The 21,726-nt window shown below is 38.0% G+C and overlaps 2 protein-coding genes across 17 annotated transcripts in view; both read left to right on the top strand.

Annotated features, from left to right (window-relative positions):
• Positions 1–15,009, top strand: part of mark1 (MAP/microtubule affinity-regulating kinase 1) — a 180,068-nt gene extending 165,059 nt beyond the window's left edge. For 7 of the 15 annotated variants that reach the window (XM_073050777.1, XM_073050779.1, XM_073050781.1 and 4 more), the window contains 4 exons: positions 669–845; positions 2,224–2,484; positions 9,738–9,782; positions 13,322–15,009. In XM_073050777.1, coding sequence (XP_072906878.1) covers positions 669–845; positions 2,224–2,484; positions 9,738–9,782; positions 13,322–13,676 — 838 coding nt within the window. In that variant the 3' untranslated portion in view covers positions 13,677–15,009. The remainder of the gene's footprint in view (positions 1–668; positions 846–2,223; positions 2,485–9,737; positions 9,783–13,321) is intronic. The other 8 variants (XM_073050788.1, XM_073050789.1, XM_073050790.1 and 5 more) reach the window with 3 other exon arrangements.
• Positions 15,010–17,353: 2,344 nt separating this feature from the next.
• mrpl57 (mitochondrial ribosomal protein L57) lies at positions 17,354–21,655 on the top strand. Of its 2 annotated transcripts, none has more exons than XM_073050773.1 (3): positions 17,354–17,423; positions 19,642–19,727; positions 21,109–21,655. In XM_073050773.1, exon 3 carries the CDS (start codon positions 21,125–21,127, stop codon positions 21,434–21,436), a length of 312 nt encoding a protein of 103 aa, XP_072906874.1. In that variant the 5' UTR covers positions 17,354–17,423; positions 19,642–19,727; positions 21,109–21,124; the 3' UTR covers positions 21,437–21,655. The 2 variants fall into 2 exon arrangements, with proteins under 2 accessions (XP_072906874.1, XP_072906875.1); XM_073050774.1 differs by lacking the exon at positions 17,354–17,423 and adding an exon at positions 17,456–17,660.
• The last annotated feature ends 71 nt before the right edge of the window (positions 21,656–21,726 follow it).

Raw genomic sequence — 21,726 nt, 5'->3', positions numbered from 1 at the left:
GCCCACAACAGTGGTATCAACAAAAGATGTTGGAAGTGGTGAGGGTGAAGGGCTGGAGGAGGGGCAGGTAGCAGAGAAGGAGTACGAGGGACAACGGTGGCACAGGTCCAGATACACCCAGACCTGAAGCACCAGACAAGGTCATTTGATTGGAAACAATTGTTTTATTTATCATTACAGAATGTCTCTCTGGTGCTTCCTGCTTCCTCTCCTTTCCTCTTTTCCCAACCATGATTCCCCTCTCCCTGTCCACTTCCCACTCTCAGTCCACAAAATAGAACCAAATCTGAATTGGGTTTATCATCACTCACGTATACCATAAATTTGTTTGTTTTTATGTGGCAGGGGCAGCAATACAGTGCAGTACATAAAATTACTACAGTACTGTGCAAAAGTCTTAGGTGCCCCAACTATATTTGCTTAAGACTTTTGTATGGTACTGTAGATAAAATTTAAATGTCAGTCTCACATTGTAGTATATAGCTGTAGATTGTTGAACAAATGAAGCTTGGAGAACCTTTCTGGCTAGCATTGTAGGATCAACATTGGGACCATGAGTAAATCGTACATCATGGTTGTATGAGGAGCCCTAATAAAAAAATAATTTTTTCACCCTAGTTTTTCTGTTACATTTTGGTTTCTATCTTTCTTTTGCCTTAACCCATAAGCCTAACTGAAATGTCTGCTTGTGCAAGCAGTACTTCCACATCCATCGCAAGTCCTGCAGGATCTTCTGGAGTACCTTCAGCACGCCCTCGACACCAGAAATCAATGTCAGCTTCTGGTCATCCAATCAAGGTCACTCTGCCTTCCATAGATGATGGCAGTGAAGGTTACCGATCCAGGTAAGTATTTACAAAATTCCAAACATAGAAAGCTTCAGCAAAGTGAGAGACTGACTCAAGAAATGTGCAGCACTTTTGAATCTGATTTTAGAAATCCTACCTGAGAATTATCATTCTTTTCTAGATGCAATGGAATCTGCAAGTGTTTTGATACATTGATATGAGTGCTATGAGATCTATAGCCTCCATAGTCTTTCTTTTATTCCTAATTGAAGTTTCACATGGAACTAAAAACACAGGACTAAAAGAATCTCCCCTTGTAGCAGAATTCAGAATTAAATCTAAATTCATGCTCATATTCTGACTACTTTTGAGAAAAGAGATTATGAATTAGAGATTTTCTTTTGGAAAATTAATAGTTTAATATAGTTTCTCCTTTGTAGCATCTTCATTCAGGTATCCTCCAACATCTAAATTATTGCTATAACTATTCTTATGTTCATTACAGTTTAAGCAGAATTGTAAACAAAAACAGAAGTAGGTCTGGCATATTCTGTGGAGAGAGAAAATTAGTTAATATTTCAAGTTCATGATATTTTCAACATAGCAAAATACTTGTATATATTACCAAACTGTAAATGAATGGGAAAAAAATGATTGAGGTCAAGCATTTATTCCCTAGTTAGTTTCCAGGTTGTCCTAGTATAGGTGAATCTTAACTTCACTGGGACTTTAAATGTGGAAAAAAATTAGATAATTAGTTTAATAATAGTTCTTTATGGACCAATTAGCCACCCATCAGATTTCATTGTAAAGATAAATTGTCTATTTGATCAAATTTGTGCCACGTTTTTTAAAATCCAAACCCCATTTTCTAGTCCTGAGGAAGGGTCTCGGCCCGAAACGTCGACAGTGCTTCTCCTTATAGGTGCTGCCTGGCCTGCTGTGTTCCACCAGCATTTTGTGTGTGTTGTTCCCATTTTTTAGGCTTGCCATTTAAAAGTGTGGAGAAAATATGTTGGACAATTGAACATCTTTTATCAAACGGACAGCCTGTGTATTAGCATATTAGAGGATCTGTCCTGGGACCAGCGTGTGAATGCCTTTTCAGAGAAGGTGCAGCAGTAGTTCTACTTTCTTAGAAGTTTGTGGAGATTTGACTTGTCATCTAAAATGTTGACAAACTTCTATAGATGAACTCGTGTTCAGGTACTATGTATTATTTTATATTTGCACAGGATTTCTTGCACATTGGTTTCCTGGCAGTTTTTGTTTGTGTGTAGCTTCTTATTGATTCTATTGTATTTCTTTGTTCTACTGTGAATGCCACAAGAAAAACAATCTCAGGGTAGTATGTGGTGACATTTACATAGTTCGATAATAAATTTACTTTGAATTTCGGATTACAAGTGCGCTCATATTTTCTTTCCTAATTTAGCTCTGCAGCTCAAAGGGTACCTGCTGCTTCCCCTTCTGCACATAGTATTAGCACTGCAACTCCAGATCGAACCCGCTTCCCCCGAGGTAGCTCTAGCCGAAGCACTTTTCATGGGGGACAGCTGCGGGAACGCCACACTGCCACGTACAATGGACCACCAGCTTCACCAACATTGTCACATGACACTGGTGCCCTTTCACAAGCTCGAAGAGGAACTTCAACTGGTATCATAAGCAAGATCACATCCAAATTTGCCCGCAGGTAGGTTTTTAATTATTCCTAAACTTTAATAATCCGTTTATGTTCTGAAATATGTGCAACAAAATTGTAACAACCATCCAAGCACCACCCTCCCCAGCTCACTTGGATGAAGGCACCATATTCTAGCAGCAGATTTACTGTTTTGATTTTTGACTGTTAGTATTTATAGTAGTTTAGAGGTTCCTTTAAATTTACCTTAAGATAACAGTTGTTCATCAATGATTCTACAATAGGTTTTCTTAACATATAGTTCAATCCATTTCTAATAAAGACCAGCAAGAATGTGATTCACGTTGGTTTCAAGAAGCAGGAGGTGTTGGGTCTCTTGAAGACCATTAAGGTGGTACAGTCCTCAGTGCTTACCCAGGTTATTGAAAGGGGAGATTGCTTCAGCTTTGACACAGATCTTTGTATGCTCCTCCACGACAGAAGAGGCTCCAGAGGACTTGAGAATGTTGTTCCCTTGCTGAAGAAGGACAAAAGGGACATGCAGGAAATTATAGGCCAGCTTACCTTATGCCAGTGGCAGGAAAATTATTGGAGAAGTTTTGATCTACTCACATCTAAGCACAACATTACTGTGAGGGATCATTTTTTATGAATTTCATTGGCTTTTTTTTTGAGGTCATGAAGATGATTGAGGATAGGGCAATGGATACTGTATACGAAGATACAAGGTTGCTTTGGCAAATAAGGTGAAAATAAATCCAGAGGCTTTCTATAGTTATATTAATAGCAAAAGGATAGTGAGGGATAAAATTAGTCCCTTAGAGAATCACAGTTGACAGCTATGTGTGGAGCCAAAAGAGATGGGGGAGATTTTGAACAATTTCTTTTCTTCGGTATTCACTAAGGAGAAGGATATTGAATTGTGTAAGGTCAGGGAAACAAGTAGGGAAGTTATGGAAACTATGACGATTAAAGAGGAGGAAGTACTGGTGCTTTTAAGGAATATAAAAGTGGATAAATCTCTGGGTCCTGACAGGATATTCCCTAGGACCTTGAGGGAGGTTAGTGTAGAAATAGCAGGGGCTCTGACAGAAATATTTCAAATGTCATTAGAAACGGGGATGGTGCCAGAGGATTGGCGTATTGCTCATGTTGTTCCATTGTTTAAAAAGGGTTCTAAGAGCAAACCTAGCAATTATAAGCCTGTCAGTTTGACGGCAGTGGTGGATAAATTAATGGAAAGTATTCTTAGAGATGGTATATATAATTATCTGGATAGACAGGGTCTGATTAGGAACAGTCAACATGGATTTGTGCGTGGAAGGTCATGTTTGACAAATCTTATTGTAGTTTTTGAAGAGGTTATGAGGAAAGTTGACAAGGGTAAAGCAGTGGATGTTGTCTATATGGACTTCAGCAAGGCCTTTGACAAGGTTCCGCGTGGAAGGTTAGTTAGGAAGGTTCAATCGTTAGGTACCGGTATTAATATTGAAGTAGTAAAATGGATTCAACAGTGGCTGGATGGGAGATGCCAGAGAGTAGTGGTGGATAACTGTTTGTCAGGTTGGAGGTCAGTGACTAGTTGTGTGCCTCAGGGATCTGTACTGGGTCCAATGTTGTTTGTCATATACATTAATGATCTGGATGATGGAGTGGTAAATTGGATTAATAAGTATGCAGATGATACTAAGATAGGTGGCATTGTGGATAATGAAGTAGGTTTTCAAAGCTTGCAGAGAGATTTAGGCCAGTTAGAAGAGTGGGCTGAAAGATGGCAGATGGAGTTTAATGCTGATAAGTGTGAGGTGCTACATTTTGGTAGGAATAATCCAAATAGGACATACATGGTAAATGGTAGGGTGTTGAAGAATGCAGGAGAACAGAGTGATCTGGGAATAATGTGCAAAGTTCCCTGAAGGTGGAATCTCATGTGGATAGGGATGGTGAAGAAAGCTTTTGATATGCTGGCCTTTATAGATCAGAGCATTGAGTATAGGAGTTGGAATGTAATGTAAAAATTGTACAAGGCATTGGTAAGGCCGAATTTGGAGTATTGTGTCCAGTTCTGGTCACCGAATTACAGGAAAGATGTCAACAAAATAGAGAGAGTAGAGAAGATTTACTAGAATGTTACCTGGGTTTCAGCACCTAAGTTACACAGAAAGGTTGAACAAGTTAGGTCTTTATTCTTTGGAGCATAAAAGGTTGAGGGGGACTTGATAGAGGTACTTAAAATTATGAGGGGGATAGATAGAGTTGACGTGGATAGGCTTTTTTCATTGAGAGTAGTAGAGATTCAAACAAGAGGACGTGAGTTGAGAGTTAGGGGGCAAAAGTTTAGGGGTAACACAAGGGGGAATTTCTTTACTCAGAGAGTGGTAGCTGTGTGGAACGAGCTTCCAGTAGAAGTGGTAGAGGCAGGTTCGGCATTGTCATTTAAATTAAAATTGGATAGATATATGGACAGGAAAGGAATGGAGGGTTATGGGCTGAGTGCAGGTCAGTAGGACTAGGTGAGGGTAAGCGTTCGGCATGGACTAGAAGGGCCGAGACGGCCTGTTTCTGTGCTGTAATTGTTATATGGTTATACAAGAACTTCAGTTAAGATGAAGATGATGGATGAGGGAAGGACAGTGGATGTTGTACACATGGAATTTAGTAAAGCATTTGAAACATTCCTAATGATAGCCCTCATCTAAAAGATTAAGGAACATGGAATCCATGGTGATTTGGTACATTGGTCACAAGAGGTACTGCTGATTCTGGAAATCTAAAACAATACACACAATGTGCTGGAGGAGCTCAGCAGTTCTGACAGCATCTATGGATAGGAATAAACAGTCGACACTTCAGGCTGTGACCTGATGAAGGGTTAGGGTTTTCCTAGATAAAAAAGTAAATTGTATTAACAATGCAGAAGAGTTGTATATTTTGATAGATGAGGCATAAATTGTGATTCATTGTTAGTTTATTTAACGTATTTCCTGCAAGCATTACCATTGCATTATATGTAGGGTAATTAGCTTTATGTGACAGAATTAGGTTAAGGAAGCACAGTAAATACTGAAATATCCTTGTTCCCTCTTCTGTCCCAATTACTGTTAAACTCTTCCTCATTGCTTTGGATTTTTAACATTGCTGATGAGGCCATTCATTGTATAATTTGCATTAATTGTGATTCAAACGCTGAACTGCTTTCTTTAGCACAATATCATCATACAATTAAACTGTTTCCTTTTGCAGTATGGTTTGTTTTTAAGCAGAAAGAAGAGGCACTCTGCCCCAAGAATGCCTCTCAGGTATTATGTAAGAACAATTAATGTGTATTCCTCTCTTGTTTTGCTTTGTTTAGGAAGGTGTATCAGCAAGCTGTATTCTTGCATTCTGCAATGCTTGAGGGAGGGAAATTTCAAGGAATAACCTCACAATTTTGTGTCAGTCACTGATTTTTAAACAATTTTTAAGTAATGTACAACTGCAATAGTTAGTATAATGCTTTACAGTGCCAGCCTGACCCCTAACACAGCTTGATGCCATTTTGTCCAAATGTATGCATATCCCAGTGTCCTGAATTATCTTTAGAAATATGTCTGTAATGTTCTAAGATCTTCAATGTGTGTGGAAACAATTAGAACTTTCACTTAATGTTTATTGCAACAATTAAAATCTGGACTATGGCATTCCTTTGGAGTGCTCATTTCAGGAGGTGCAGCTTGAATGTACAATGATGCACCATAGAACAGAGTGCTGACAAATTACTGCAGAGTCATAAATGGTACAGAAAGTCAGTCAACCCACATTTTTTTAACTATTCCTTTTGCTTCGTTAATCCAGAACTTCCTGCAGTTTTAGTATCTTGCCAAACAGCTGTATTATCCTCTACTTCAAAATAATTTCTTGTCAACCTAGCAGTCAGTTGTAGGTATTTATTGATTCTCTGATGACTCCTTGAAGTGAGGTAATAGTCTTTTGTTCTTTCCACCAAACCTCTTAAAATCCCTTGTTAAAAAGTATCATGGTCATTTGTATTCCCATTGATTATGCAGCGATTTTGATTTACATATAGTAGTTAAAAGGATGAAGTGCATTGCTGCAACAGTAATTAGTGTGAATAAAAAAGAAAGTTATATATAAAAAACAATTGAAGAAAAGAAGGTTTAAAATTTCAGATGGGAGTTGATCCTTTTTCATCTCTTTAGTACTTCAAAACAGGTTTTTTAAAAAAAATGCTAGAAAGTTATTTCCAGATCTTCACATAAGGAGTAATCTGAACGTATTGAAGGAAGTTTGGCTTAATAGCATGTGGTAACACAAAGTGCTAAATAGTTCTTTCTAGTGGCATGCCTACATGTGCCATGAAGTATGCCAGTTTATAAGAAGCCATAATTAATTTGCTTAAATTACAATATTGTGTATTTATCACATAGTGCCTATAAAAAATATTCATCCCCTTTGAAAGTTTTCATGTCTTGTTGTTTTTATAGCATTGAATCACAGGATTTTAACTTTTTTGATACTGATCAACAGAAATGATTCTTTCGTGTCAAACTGAAGACAAATTTCTACAAATAATTATTTGTAGAATAATTATTTCTACAAATCAATTATTCTACAAAATAATTGATTGCATAATTACTCATCACCTTCAAGACAGTATTCAATAGATGTACCTTCAGCAGCAATTATAGCCTTGAGTCTGTGTGGATAAGTCTCTGTCAGCTTTGCACATCTGGATGCTGTAATTTTCCCCATTCTTCTTTACAAAACTGCACAAGCTCTGTCAGATTGCATGGGGATCATAAGTGAACAGCCCTTTTGAAGTCCAGTCACACATTCTCAATTAGATTGAGGTCTGGACTCTAACTTGGCCATTCCAGGACATTGTTGTTTTTAAGCCATTCCTATATAGCTTTGGATTTATGCTTGGTGTCATTGTCTTGCTGGAAAACATTTCTTCTCCCAAGTCGCAGTTCTCTTGCAGACTACGTTAGAGTTCGTCCCGGATTTCCCTGTATTTTTCTGCATCCATTTTGCCCTCTACCTTCTCAAACCTTCTGGGGCCTGCTTCAGTGAAGCATCCCAGAGCATAATGCAGCCACTACCAGGTTTCATGGTAGGGATGGTGTGCTTTTGATGATGTGGAGTGTCCTTCTGCCAAATAGTTTTTAGTCTGATGGTTAAAAAGCTCAACTTAGGTTCTATAGTCTGATGAAACCATCTTCCAGCTGACTTCAGAGTCTGCCTCGTGCCTTCTGGCAAATTTCAGCCAAGATTTCATGTGGGTTTTTTTCAACAGTAGCTTTCTTTTTGCCACTGTCCCATAAAGCTGTGACTGGCGAAGCACCCGGGCAACAGTTGTTGTATGCGCAGTCTGTCCCATCTCAGCCACTGAAGCTTGTAACTCCTCCAGGGTTGTCATAGGTCTCTTGGTGGCCTCCCCCATTAGTCCCCTTCTTGCATGGTTACTCAGTTTTTGAGGATGGCTTGCTTGAGGGAGATTTACAGCTGTGCCATATTCTTTCCATTTCTTGATGATTGACTTAACTGTACTCCAAGGGATATTCAGTAACTTGGAAATTTTCTTGTATTCCTCTCCTGACTTGTACAATAACTTTTTTGCAGGGTTACTTGGAGTGTTCTTTTGTCTTCATGATGTAGTTTTTACCAGGATACTGACTCACCAGCAGACAGACCTTCCAGACACAGGTGTATTTTCACTGCAATCAATTGAAACACCCTGACTGCACACAGGTGATCTCCTTTTAACTGGCGGTCTGCAGCTCTTAGGCTGTATTCCCCGGAGTTCAGGAGAATGAGAGGGGAATCTCATAGAAACATTCCAAATGTTAAAAGGCCTGAACAGATTAGATATGGCGAAGTTATTTCCCATGGTAGGGGCGTCTAGGACAAGAGGGCACGACTTCAGGATTGAAGGACATCCATTTAGAACAGAGATGTAGAGAAATTACTTTAGTCAGAGGGTGGTAAATCTGTGGAATTTGTTGCCATGAATGGCTGTGGAGGCCAAGTCATTGGGTGCACTTAAGGCAGAGGTAAATAGGTTCTTGATTAGCCAGGGCATCAGAGGGTTATGGGGAGAAGGCAGAGGAGTGAGGATGAGTGGAAGAATTGGATCAGCCCATGATTGAATGGCGGAGCAGACTCGATGGGCCAAATGGCCTACCTCTGCTCCTGTATCTTATGGTCTCAACTAATTACGTGACTTCTAAAAACTATTGGCTGCACCAGTGGTGATTTGATGTGTCATATTAAAGGGGGAGAATACTTATGCAATCGATTATTTTGTGTTTTATATTTATAATTAATTTAGATCACTTTGCAGAATTCAGTTTTCACTTTGACATGAAGGAATCTCTTTCTGTTGCTCAGTGTCAAAAAAAAGCCAAATTAAATCTGCTGTGATTCAATGTCATAAAACAGTAGAACATGAAAACTTCCAAGGGGACTGAATACTTTTTATAAGTATTGTGCAACATGTATCAATTCCAAAACAAACTTAATAGTGGAAGAAATGTAAAAGTTGAGAATGAAGAAAATGAACCGAAGAATGATAGTTGTGAATTTTTAACATTGGAAGTCAGGGTTCTAACTCAGTTAAACAACTACCTTTGCTCAAACTGAGTTCCTGTTTTTTTTTGTCTTGTAGATGGAAAAGATGCAAAGCATAAATTTAACTTGTGTAACTTTAAGTTCATTTTGTGGGAAATGGAGGAGGAGGAGGAGAGCAAATCTGTGTTTTTAGTGTCTGCAACAGGGGTGATATTCTTTGAGCAAATTCAAGTTTATCTTGACACTCACTACAATACAACAAACTGCTTGATACAGTAGATGTTATAGTAAGTTTCGCCAGCAGATGTGTTGTTTCATTCTATTTATAATGGGTTATGCTTTCCAGGGTTATAAAATGTTTTAGTTTGTTACATTGATTTTAAGCCACAAAAATGGTGTTTAGCTACCTAGTCAAATAACTGTATTGATGCTAAATAGGAATACTGAAGATTCATTTTTGGATGCAGATGGATTTCTTCCCTCCACTTGCTTTTAACCTGCTTGCACAACAATGGTCCAGACCTTGAAGTCCTAAATGAAGAATATAACAGTTGACCATGTTCAGGAAGTATTAAATTTTGACTTGTTTGTTTTTGTGTAGTTTTTTAAAAACCCATGGTGTTGATTTGCTGTCATGTATTTGGGATCTGGATTCACAACTTCATTTTCAGACCTCTAATATGTTATCTTGTTTCCTCTATTTGCACTGAACCTTAATTCTGATTGCTTTTGAGGGGCCCGAGTGAAGTTGAAGGCAGTGGCAGAGCTGACACTGCAAGGTGAGGTGCCACTGCTATTATTGTCATGTGTCATGATTATTCTGGTTGCTGAAATTGTGTTGGTGAAGGTCACCATTTTTTTTTTAGCAAGAATATGGTATACGTTTTAGTGCATTTCTTTTCTCTGGAAAGGGAAGGGCATTCATTAATGTGCAATAAAAAGACAACAAAGCATCAAAAAGTTTGAAGTAAACATTTTCTGACATAGATGACACAGATTTTAAAGATAAACACACATTTCTTGAACATATCAATAATAAACATGTTGTTTGATAGTTGTCCTTCCCCAAACTGAAGTTTGTTGTGAAGCATTAAATGGAAACTGCGCTTTCTAACTAAATGATACCCTATATTTTGAATAAAATAGTGGGCCACTTGTTAAAATTGTTAATACTATTCCAACAAGCTGAAGATAAATTGTATATTTTGGGGACTGCAACGGTTGGCGTTTTTGCTAGCCATTTTGTCATTCCTTCATTATGAACATCAACTTCCATATTTGTGGCACACTTAACACTACTAAATATCCCCTAGAACTTCACAGGATAATTAAGAAACTAAATTTGACACGGTGCTATGTTAAAGATGTTAGGAAAGGGCCAGATGAATTGTGAAAACGTAGGCTTTTATAATGCATTGTAAAATAGGAAAACAGGGAAGGAAATTCCAGAGAATTTTGGCCGTTGAAAGCAAAGCCACCAGGTGAAGTGATGGAAGTGCAGGAGGGCAGAAATGAGGGAGCCAAATTTTGCTGTAACAGCACTGGAAGAGCTGGCAGTAATAAAGAGGAAAAGGGCATTGAAAAAAATGTTGAGGATTTAAACTCAACTCGTACCCAAGGTAGAGTGCAAGTCAGCACATTATAAACTATAACGAGTCTGGGTAAGATGCTGCCTGATCTCCTGAGTTCCTCCAGCATTCTAGCTGTGGTTGAATGGGATCTGATGTGTTAATACACAAGGGAAATAATTAGATGATTCAAACTCATTGAGGGTATGTGAGGTTAGCCACTATTCTGTTAGAATAGTCAGATAAGGAAGTTTTAAAGGCATAGATGAGGGTTCTGCAGCAGATGAGCAGAGGCAAAGTTGGATTCGATCAAAAGGGTAACACTAAGTGGTCTTAGTGTTGGCATGGATTTGTGACCAGAGTTGGAGCAATGAAATTGGTGTCTGTAGCTTTAAACTCTCCCAGTAGTTGAAATAAATTTCTGCTTGTCAGACTGTATTTTGAGAAGTCAGTAACTTCAGAGATGTTGCAGTGATCAGGATAAATGGCACTAAGGTGTTGCTTTATGTCTTTGGAAGACTATAGAAACAGGATTTTTAAATGTTGTTGCAAAGGAGCAGCATATAAGTTATTGCTGGTGAGGGGTGGGAGACAGTCATGTAGAGATCATTAAGAACACCAATGGCTGAAGAATGGAAGTATAACAAAAGGCATTTTTTCTTTATCTCTACTGCATAAAGAGAAGCAGCAGCACAACTCACAAGGGTATTCTTGACTGAAATGTGAATCAATACTAAAGGCTCCTTCAGAATATGAGACCGTTTACAGGAATAACCATGGTATATACAGTATTGTCATCTCTGGTTTCATAAATTCAATGTCATAGGTTGAATTTTAGCCAAGCATTATCTCATAAATTTATAATATCAAGTGAAATGCAGTAGAACATTTTTTTTATTTTGACCTCATATTCCAGACCCCTCATCCTAATAGCATTTTATCTCTGGCCCAAGAGAAACTTCAGTATTGCTAGTGTAGTTAAAACGTTAATGACCTTCATCAGCAATGAGACTGTTTCTGGTCCTTCCACATTTGCAATAATTGCTTAGATTACAGTTCACATTCAAGATTTCTCTTTCCTGACTGGAGGATTTTGATTAGTGATTCACTTATTGTTGGAAGGGAGTACAAGAATATTTGGTAATCACAATATAAAATCCGTCATCCATACTAGATAACAGAAGGATGGCTTATAAGATCAAATTTGTGTTGTTCCACAAGATTTTTGTAGATTGTTTTAGTTCTATTTATATGCAAAAAAAATATGCTGGGAAATTGGCACTGTTTATGACACCTGCTTTATGGGTTCTTGAATATGCAATAATTTTGCAGAGGTACTGTATGCCAATTTACCATAAATTGCCAAACATTTTTGGTGAACTCCCAGTGATTTGAGCAAAGGGAAACACCTGCATGCTCATCTGAAGAGTTTCCAGTGAAGTTTGAGTCACTGATTTAAAATTAATCTGGTTGTAACACAGCACTGATAATTTGTGTCAAAAAGGCCTAATTACTTGAGTTACAACCCTGACATGTCAGCTAACATGGAAAATCCATAAAGGGTCCAATAAAACTGTGGAATCTCATTTTTTTTAAAAAAAAAATTCAACCAATATTATGTCAAACTTGTTACCTACACTACTGTTGCCGTTAGGATCCATCTTCTCAAGAAAAAGCTCTTTCCACTATAAAATGAACATTGAATGGATGTTGGGATATGGTATAAGAAATATATGAAATATGAAAGTAATTATAGCATACTTTGAAAGGTGAAACTTGAGTTCCCAAAGTTACAAGTGTTTACAGTAACTGGCTGTAAACTAACTGATTTATGTTGTAAACTAACTGATAGAGATTGATAGATAAGTATAGTCTAATGTCATTGTAAAGGGCAATTGTGCAGCTGGGAAGAGCCAAACGAATGGACCTTGGACCTTTTCACTCTTGCACGAATATTATCATGATAGAAGTCCCGATTGTAATAATGAAGCTGTTAAAATACTTAATGGTTTGGAATATTTATATATTTCCCAAATTGTTATGGGTATAATGGATAAATGATTGGAAAACGAAAGGGTCTAATTTTGGGATTTTCATGTATCATGTACAGTATGTTAACTATTCCAAAGACAGAAACTGTTAAAATTATCCTTAGGACAACAAATAATATTTTAAAGTTAATTTGAGAGATGATTGGTGTTTTGCATAAAAAGCATTAATGGAACTAATTGCTTTTATTAATTGTTCTCCAGTGTCTGTAGTACCTGGAGTTCTAAATTAATTTGTATCATGTTCTCCCACAGAAGTCTAGCTTTGTCTTTATAAACCTTCCTCAGGACAAAGGACAATAGTAGTAATACAGTAGTTCAAAATGTAATGATTTTAACACCAATAACTCAAATATGAAATAAAAAATATTATTTAAATGTAGCACCATTTAATATTTGCATATAAGCCATAATATCCTTACAATGAAATGAGCAGAAAAGTACTAAAGCTGGCCAAATAACCTCTGTATAGTGTTTTAGCTGAGCTTTCTTCAAAGTAACTCTTACTGCTTCAGCTGCAAATTGCAAAACTGTTTTATCCTACATCGTAGTTACTAAATACATGTTACTCATACCAGAGTAGCTTGTGAGAGTTGCAGTGTTTTTTTAGATTATCTTCATATGGTGATATGAAATATGATAAAAGCAGGCCAAGAATCTATATCCATTATGTCTGTACAACTGATATGTCTCTACTTTTAGGAGTATGTCAGGAGAACCAAAGGACAAAGAAAGAGATGACAGCAAAGATGCAAAACCAAGGTCTTTGAGGTTCACATGGAGCATGAAGACAACTAGTTCAATGGATCCCAATGATATGATGCGAGAGATTCGAAAGGTGCTGGATGCTAATAACTGTGACTATGAGCAACGAGAAAGGTTCCTTTTGTTCTGTGTTCATGGCGATGCTCGACAGGACAACTTGGTTCAATGGGAAATGGAGGTCTGCAAGTTGCCACGTTTGTCTCTAAATGGTGTTCGTTTTAAGCGAATATCAGGAACGTCTATAGCATTCAAGAACATTGCATCCAAAATTGCTAATGAGCTGAAGTTGTGAAGAAAAACTGTAATATGAGATCAGGGAAGTTTCTTGTATGATATACAGTTCACTCATGAATGTACTGGTATTATTGCTAATGTGCGTGAGTTTTGCCACCAATCCCACTTCCTCCCTCATACCAATAAACGGTTAGAAATTTCCGTCGCAATAAGGTTATATATATTGTGATTATAAATTGTAAAACCTGGATCCGTATGGCTTATTGTGAATTAGCTTTAACGAATTGTGATCTTATTTCCACATGTACAGGTAAGTATATTGAGCATTGTCACAGCTTATGTTCATATAGTTGTACAATAAAAAGTAATACCTAACATCTACAGGTACTGTATAGTTGTGTCCTGATTTATGTACAGAAATGCTCATTTTAATGTTTCATGTGTTTTTGAGCTTGAAATTCTTTAGCACTAACTACATTTTGGGTGTTAGATAAATAAAAGTTTGTGATTTCATATTACTGAAATTTGATCTCCCCTTTCCACTCCACCACAAAACTGAAGCCATTATGATCTTTTGTTATCTGGATGCCCAATATGATTCCCTCCATATTATGATATCGTCATTAATAGCACAAAACAGCTTTGGAAAAGTTGCTCAGGAAATATCATTCACCTTTCAGGATGATGGTCCTCATCATTTTGTTTGTGCTCTGTGAGATTACAAATACACACCATTCACATTTTCAAATCGTGTATAATATAGTAAAGCTCACATGTTAAATGGTATGATTTCCTACCCTAACTGTAATCTCTTGTACTGAATAGTTTACCAGATTTCCTGTATTTATTCCAGGACAGTATACCGGTAATGTGCATTGTAATTATTAGGCTTTCACAAATTAAAGGATTTTTTTCCTTTATTACTAGTGATGTACAATGTAAAACCACTAGTAATGGTACATTTAATACATGTTTTGTACCAAATTAACCATGTAGGTTAATTGTGCAATTGTATTTTATGTTGTAATTATTGTAATATTAGCATTTGACCCTGTCTGCACTCGTGACAATTTGGAAAAGTAATCGAACCCTGTCAATATACATGTTGTGATCAGATATGCACTCTGATTATCAGAAGGTAAACTAAGTCTGTGATTGCCTAAACATTCAGCAATCTTAGGTTGAAGCTTTGGATTGTAAATACTCTGTAATGTAGCTTATTTCCAGTGGCGGTCGTGTTTCAGAATGATGTTGAACTTGCTGTCTTAGAAGATGCTTGGACAGTCATACTTGCCCCTCCCCTTTATGTTAAATGAGAGGAGCTCAGTGCAAGGTACATGGATACATTTTCACTGGTGCAAGATATTAAAACAAATTTGAAATGACTGGAACATGGTGTAAGTTTTATTTCATTTTAACCTTTTCATAGGATTGTTTTCTTCAGATCATTGGATGTCAAGGTAGAAGAGCATTCATTCTTTTATTTACATTCTCTATTAATTTGTTTATACCAGATTACATTCCTTACATTATGTAAAAATGGCATATTTAAGAAAGTAACCTTATAAAGAAACTTGAATATTACATTAGTAATGGACAGTATTGTCCAAGTAGAGAAGAAAGCAACAGTCCATCCTTTGTACAATGTGGCGAATGGGACCAAATTTTTGTACATTATAGTTTTGCGGCTTACATTATCATAAAATAAACTTGTTTATATGGCAACTAAATAGAACAAATAAATATTATTCAATATTTTGCTTTTAATCAAGAATGCTGTCTGTAATATGGCATTTTGTCATAATTATTTATTATACAACAATCTTAATTTTAAAAATCTCATTTGCTTTGAATATTTATTGATGTGTGAAATCACTAAATTAAAAGTCACTGTTAATTTTAGATTTAGATCTATTAGTCAAAGAAAATTTCAAAAAAAACAGAATACTAGAAATACTTAGCAGGCCAATGTACCATAAGCGAAGAGGAACAGAGAGCTAATTTTTTCAGGCGACAGCATTGCAGTGGAACTGGGTTCAGAGAGGTAACTAAATGATAATGCTAAATCATTTTCTCACCCAATGATGAGTATTTCCATCATTTCCTATTTCATTTTCCAGCATTTGCAGTATTTTGCTTTTAATAGAAATTGCTTTCTGGAATTGTCCAAAGCTAAACCAGATTTTTCTCAACCTTGGTATCCTTGAACTGAGCCTCCATTTCTCTTTAAATAATGTCATCAATACTGCCTCTTTCTTGTTCTGTAATGTTGTCATCTGTCCTTTATCCCAAGGCATTGTTTCTGAGCTGTTCATGTTTTCAAACGTTGATGTATAACTGTGCCAAGGTGGGATTTTGTTCTTACCTTTAAACTGTAGTTACAATTTGTAAACTACTTAGGTTGAGATTTAAACTAATTAAACTGATTTTTAAACTAATTAGGACTGTATCCATAACATCCTAAATGGTACAGTACACAAAATGGTGCATCTGTGGAAATAAATAAACTGTTGCCATTTTGGACTGAGACCCTTCTACAGTACAGTATGTACTAATTCATCAACTGAACATCTGGATCAAAATTTGGCTCATATTTATAGAATTAAAATATCCTTTGCCTATCTTCAAACATTTCTCTTGATAAGTTAATATTAAGGTGCCATGGGAATTAGCTAGAATGGAGAATGTATTTTATGTCAGAAGAGTTTTTCCTGAGGACTTCAAACAAAATGTATTGAGGAAATGAAGCCAAGTAGCAGAGACAAATACTAACTCGGTGGCGAGATCTGGATTTATGTGAGTAGAGCTGGTTGGTTTTGAGTAGATAATATTGAACAAGTGTGGGGCAAACAGAGAAAGTTACTGAACAGGCAAGTGCAACACAGTGGAAATGGCTGTTGTTGCTAATGTACAATTGCAGAAATGTAGGCTGGATCCCGATGTTCTCCACATGACGCATTGGTTCCTTCAAAGAGATGCTGGTCGGTATGTTCATTGGTTGCCAGTAGATACGTGGCGAAAAATTGGATGGGGGGGGCGGGGTATGTCTGGCGGACTTGATGGGGATGTGAGAGGAAACGTGGGGTTAATTAGAGCGGAGCTTGATGGTCAGCGCAGGTGTTGCGAACTATAAGAGCTAAGGGGTTGCAGTGTGACATTCTAACTTTAGATGGTAGTGGAATTGGTTTTGTGTAAACAGTAAGTCATAAATAACTAGTGGATGAAAGAATAAGTTCTCAGTGGCTTGACCTAAAGCAAATACAGTGTCAGGAAGAGAGGATGGTGGTGGGATTGTTTGCGGCTTGATACTGGATGGGTGCGTGGAATGCCACGGTCGGCTGGTGGATGATCAAGGTGACAACGGAAACGAAACAGGGCGACGGGCAGTGAGACACATGATGGTTTGTGGCGTTGTGCAGTCGGTTGGGATGGGTGGGGTGCTTAAATGGGACTACGAGGTGGTCGAAGAGGATGCGGGTGCTGGGGGGAGGTGGGCGGACCCGAAACCAGTTGGAAGACGACCCATCTGGGGTTCTGACGATGTGTTGCAGAATCGCGTTAGATCTTTGACGGTACAGGGAAGGTGCCGCTCTGCTACCGCCGTGATCCGCCACCCTCTTCCCTTTCACCATCCCCTTGTCACCTGTGGCAAACCACCTAGCAGGCGTGCCACCCACCAATTGCAGCGCCTATTACTACGGGAACTGAAAGCAACCAATAATATCTGCGCACTTTGTGGAAGTTTGAGCCAATCAAGCTCGAGCTTATGAAGCGGTGGCGCCCGGCTCGCAGTCGCCCGTTGGAGGTGAGTACGGGTTTTGACTTCCTGCATGTGCAGTTTCTGCTGTAGCTGTTCTGAGGAAACCGGACGGTGCTGCAAACGCAGTGCAGTTCTGGTGACACCTTTGGGAGAATAAGCCCTTCGGTTTCCTCAGTTCTGAATTGCTTATGGTATCGGTAGAAAACGAGGAAGGTGCTGCTGGGCCAAGTAGTCAGTCTGTGTACGACTGCTGGGGTATCGTAGCGCAGGTTCATTCGATTGGTTAGTAGGATGCTGGGCCAATTCAGAATTAGTTTTTTTTATCGCTGTATTATATGTCGTGAAATTTGTTTTGCGGCAGCAGTATAGTGCAAAAACATAACATCTTCGACCAACTAGCTCGTACTGTGTTATACTGTTCTGTGCACTCCCTGTTGGTAGAAACACCAGTCCTGAAGAAGTCTTGGACCAAAACGTCATCTGTTTATTCCCCTCTAAGTATGCTGCCTGACTTGCTGAGTTTCTCCAGTATTTTGAGTGTTGATCTCTCACTCCTGTATAACAGCTCCTTGCCATCTGAAATTTCACCAACAGTGGTGTCATCTGCAAATTTATAAATTGCGTTTAAGTTATGCATAACCACACAGCCCTGACTGTAGAGAGAGTAGAACAGTGGCCTAATGACGTCTCCTCCTTTCTGACAAACAATATATCCTTGAGGTAAGAAAGGGTTTTATTTCCTGAATCCCACAGGTTAACATAAGATTTGCTTGAAGTCTTCAGGCTATTCATAAGTATTCACAGTGTGTCTGTTCATTCAGACTTGGACCTGGTGACATAGCAAGACTGTTCAGAAGTGAAGGTAGGAAACAATTCCAAAACTGAGCCACTTTTTACAAGTGGAACTACCTTTCATAAATGACAGTTGGTTCCAGGACAATTACAACTATTACCTCAAATGGTTAATAAATCTATTAAATGATGTGGAGAAGCTGCAGCAGTGTATGAAGACTTTTGTAGAGAGTGATGACCCTCTTCCCCCAGTAGAATTGGAATATTTTGATATCAAAAGTCAAAGTAAATTTATTACCAAAGTACATGTATGTCATTACGTTCATTTCTGGCAGGCACACTCAATAAGTCCAAGAGCTGTAATAGAATCAATGGAAGACTGCACCCAACAGGGTAGACAAACAACCAGTGTGCAAATACAAAAGAAAGAAAAGTAATAATAATAAATATCGAGAGCATGAGATGAAGACGCTTGATAGTTTTTAGGAACATTCCAATGATGGGCCAAAGGAAGTTATCCCCACTATTTCAAGAGCCTGATGGCTGAGGGGTACTAACTGTTATTGAACCTGGTGGTGTGAGTCCTGAGATTCCTGTACCACCTTCCTGATGGCAGCGTCAAGCAGAGTGCATGACCTGGGTGGTGGGGGTCCCTGGCAATGAATGCTGCTTTACTGCAACAGTGCTTCACGTAGATGTGCTCAGTGGTGGGGAGGGTTTAATCCGTGATGGACTGGGCTGTATCAACTACTTTTTGTAGGATTTTCCATTCAAGCACATTGGTGTTTACATATCAGGCTGTAATGCAACTCATCAATATACTCTCCACTACACATCTATAGAAGTTTTTAAGTTTTAGATGTCATGCCAAATCTTCGCAAACTTCTAAGTGGAGACTCAGCTATGCTTTTCTCGTAATGCACTTGCACGCTGAGTCCAGGACAGATCCTCTGAAATGCTAGTACCAAGGGATTTAAAGTTGCTGACTCCCCTCCACCTCTGATCACCCGAGGAGGACTGGCTCATGGACCTCCATGTTCTCTACGGTTCTGTTCGGAACCTTAACAACTCGTGCATGTTAGAAGAAGGCATACACAGTTGTCTTCTATTGGAGCATTTAATATTGTATTTAACTTCTAATATTTTATTTGAATGAAATGTTATGTGGATGTTAATCATTCTCAACTGAAGTATCTGAACAGCATACAGTACTGTATATGAGAAACTTGATGTCATCTTTTGAGATGCAGCATCCCAAAGAAAATCAAATGCCCATAAAAGAATTTCTCTTGGGGCAGGTGTCTGTTTATTAAGGACTGAAGGGGCTGTGCTTATACAATGTATGTCACTTGAGTATGATGTTGAAAAGTTAGCAGAAACTGAAGAGATATGTAGAGCGTTTAAGAAGTTGCTGATGAGAATAATGCACCTCAAGGAATCTCATTGGTGTCTTCCGTTAACTTTGTTTCAGTGATGTGCAACAGAAGCAGCTTGCGTATTAAGCTGTGAGAGATATGAGACCAATTTAAGAAGCAAAATCATCTTTACAGAGAAAAGGTGAGAATGGGCAGTAGGTTGCAGAGATGGATCTTCTTTGAAAATGTTCATAATGAATGGGGTGTATGTGGACAGTAAATATGGAGAACCACTGATTTATAATATGCTTCTAACAACTGTTCATAAAGTTAGATGCAAGATGTCAGTTGCTTTGAAATTTACAGCTCCAGGTAGGCTTTGTTCCAGTATAAAGCTTTTATCAGCATAGTTTTCTATTTCCACAAAGAAAGGTTTAAAGATTTAGTTTTGTCACCTGTACATCAAAACATATAGTGAAAAACTTTAAGGTAAAGTTGTCACTTTGCCTAAACAAGTAAGACAGTGCGAGAATTGTGCTGGCAGCAGCTTGTAAGTGTTGCCGTGCTTCTGGCACTAACGTAGCTCACCGACACTCCTGATTCCTAACCGTAGTCTTCAGAATGTGGGAAGAAACTGGAGCACCTGGAGGAAGCTCACTCGGACATGGGTATACCATAGAAGTTCCTTATAGACATCAGTGAGAATGGAACAGCAATTGGTGATGTCCAGTGCTGTAAAGTGTTGCACTAATTACTTTGTGACCGTGGCCACCTTAAGCCTGCAGCTGTAGGTTACAACTTTAGGTTATATTCCCAAAATACAAAATCAAATGCTGTACATCAAAGGGTCCTGACTAAGTGTCTTGACCCAAAACATGGACTGTACTTCTTCCTATAGATGCTGCCTGGCCTGCTGCTTTCCACCAGCATTTTGGATTTCCAGCATCTGCAGATTTTCTCTTGTTTGCGTCTGTTACATCAAAGGCTTTTCTAACTTTTTTTTTGTTTCTTGTAGCAAGAAAACTCTTGAATAAATAGGACTTACTTTCTTGCTTAGTTACTTTGAACTTTGCAGAGTTTATAATTCTGCACCTTTCCATAACACTCTAAAATAAATAACAACTTTCTTCAGTTGAATGGAGATGGGTAACTATGAAGGTTCTGGTTTAGTGCCCTGCTTGCCACAAAATAGAAAGACTAATATTAGCAAGGGCTATGTTTTTGACAGACCTAGTATATCGTCTCAGCCAAATACAAAAGTTCCCAGTTTATTCGGAAATTGTCATATTCATAGAATCATGAAAATATACCAAGTCTTGAAACAGATCAACTTGTTCCTGGCAATATACAAATGTCTGGCCATATTTCTCTACATAGAAATGGCAATATTTCATAGTAATTAATTGGCTGCAAAACATCTGGAAAATCTTAAAGTACAAGAAGAGCTTAGGGTCACCTGCTGAACTTCAGCTGTTCACCAGTTGTTTGCATTGATTTTTTGTTATTTGAGATTCCGCTTGTATTAGAATATTTAATGTTTAGAGATCACATTCCGATTATTGTTGTTTACTGTTTCTTTTAAGGTAAAGTTGTAGCAAAATGTTTCTTACAGCATTTTTGCTTCGAAAAGGAATACCAGGCAAACAATGGATAGGGAAATACAGACGTCCGAGAAAGATTACGTGGCAAATGAAGCGCAATGTACTTCAGAGGTTGGAGATTGAAAAGGAGACAGAATACTGGCTCAGCCGTCCTTGGATGACAAAGGAACAAGAAAAAGGTCATGCAAAGCAACGCAGAGCTGAGCAGTGGGAAGCTTTCAAGACTGCCAGAGCTGCAACTTTCCCTGCAGCAAAGTACATTGAAGATCATCTAAACCACTTAAATACAACCAAAAAATGGGGAATCTGAAGCCATTTTTTTTTAAACATAATGCAGAAAGATTTTTTTAAGATGCTTTCTGATAATTGTAAACTCCATGGGTTTTGTGATCTCTAAAGTGCATGAAATGGCCTGTCATGTTCAGAATAAGTTTATGATCGTTATCAAGGATATTGTACTTGTATTCCACTGGTCCTGATGAAATAGTATCTGTTAAGAAACATGAAAATTAAATATTCCCAACCTTAACTACATTGTTTTTTTTTTAATTATTGCTCTGGGTTTCTGCCTTAGATAATTAGAAAACCTACCATCACTGA

Source organism: Hemitrygon akajei, chromosome 7, assembly GCF_048418815.1.
Source record: "Hemitrygon akajei chromosome 7, sHemAka1.3, whole genome shotgun sequence".
NCBI lineage: Eukaryota > Metazoa > Chordata > Chondrichthyes > Myliobatiformes > Dasyatidae > Hemitrygon > Hemitrygon akajei.
The sequence above is the reverse complement of the archived record's forward strand: the minus strand, read 5'-3'. Positions and strand labels throughout refer to the sequence as shown.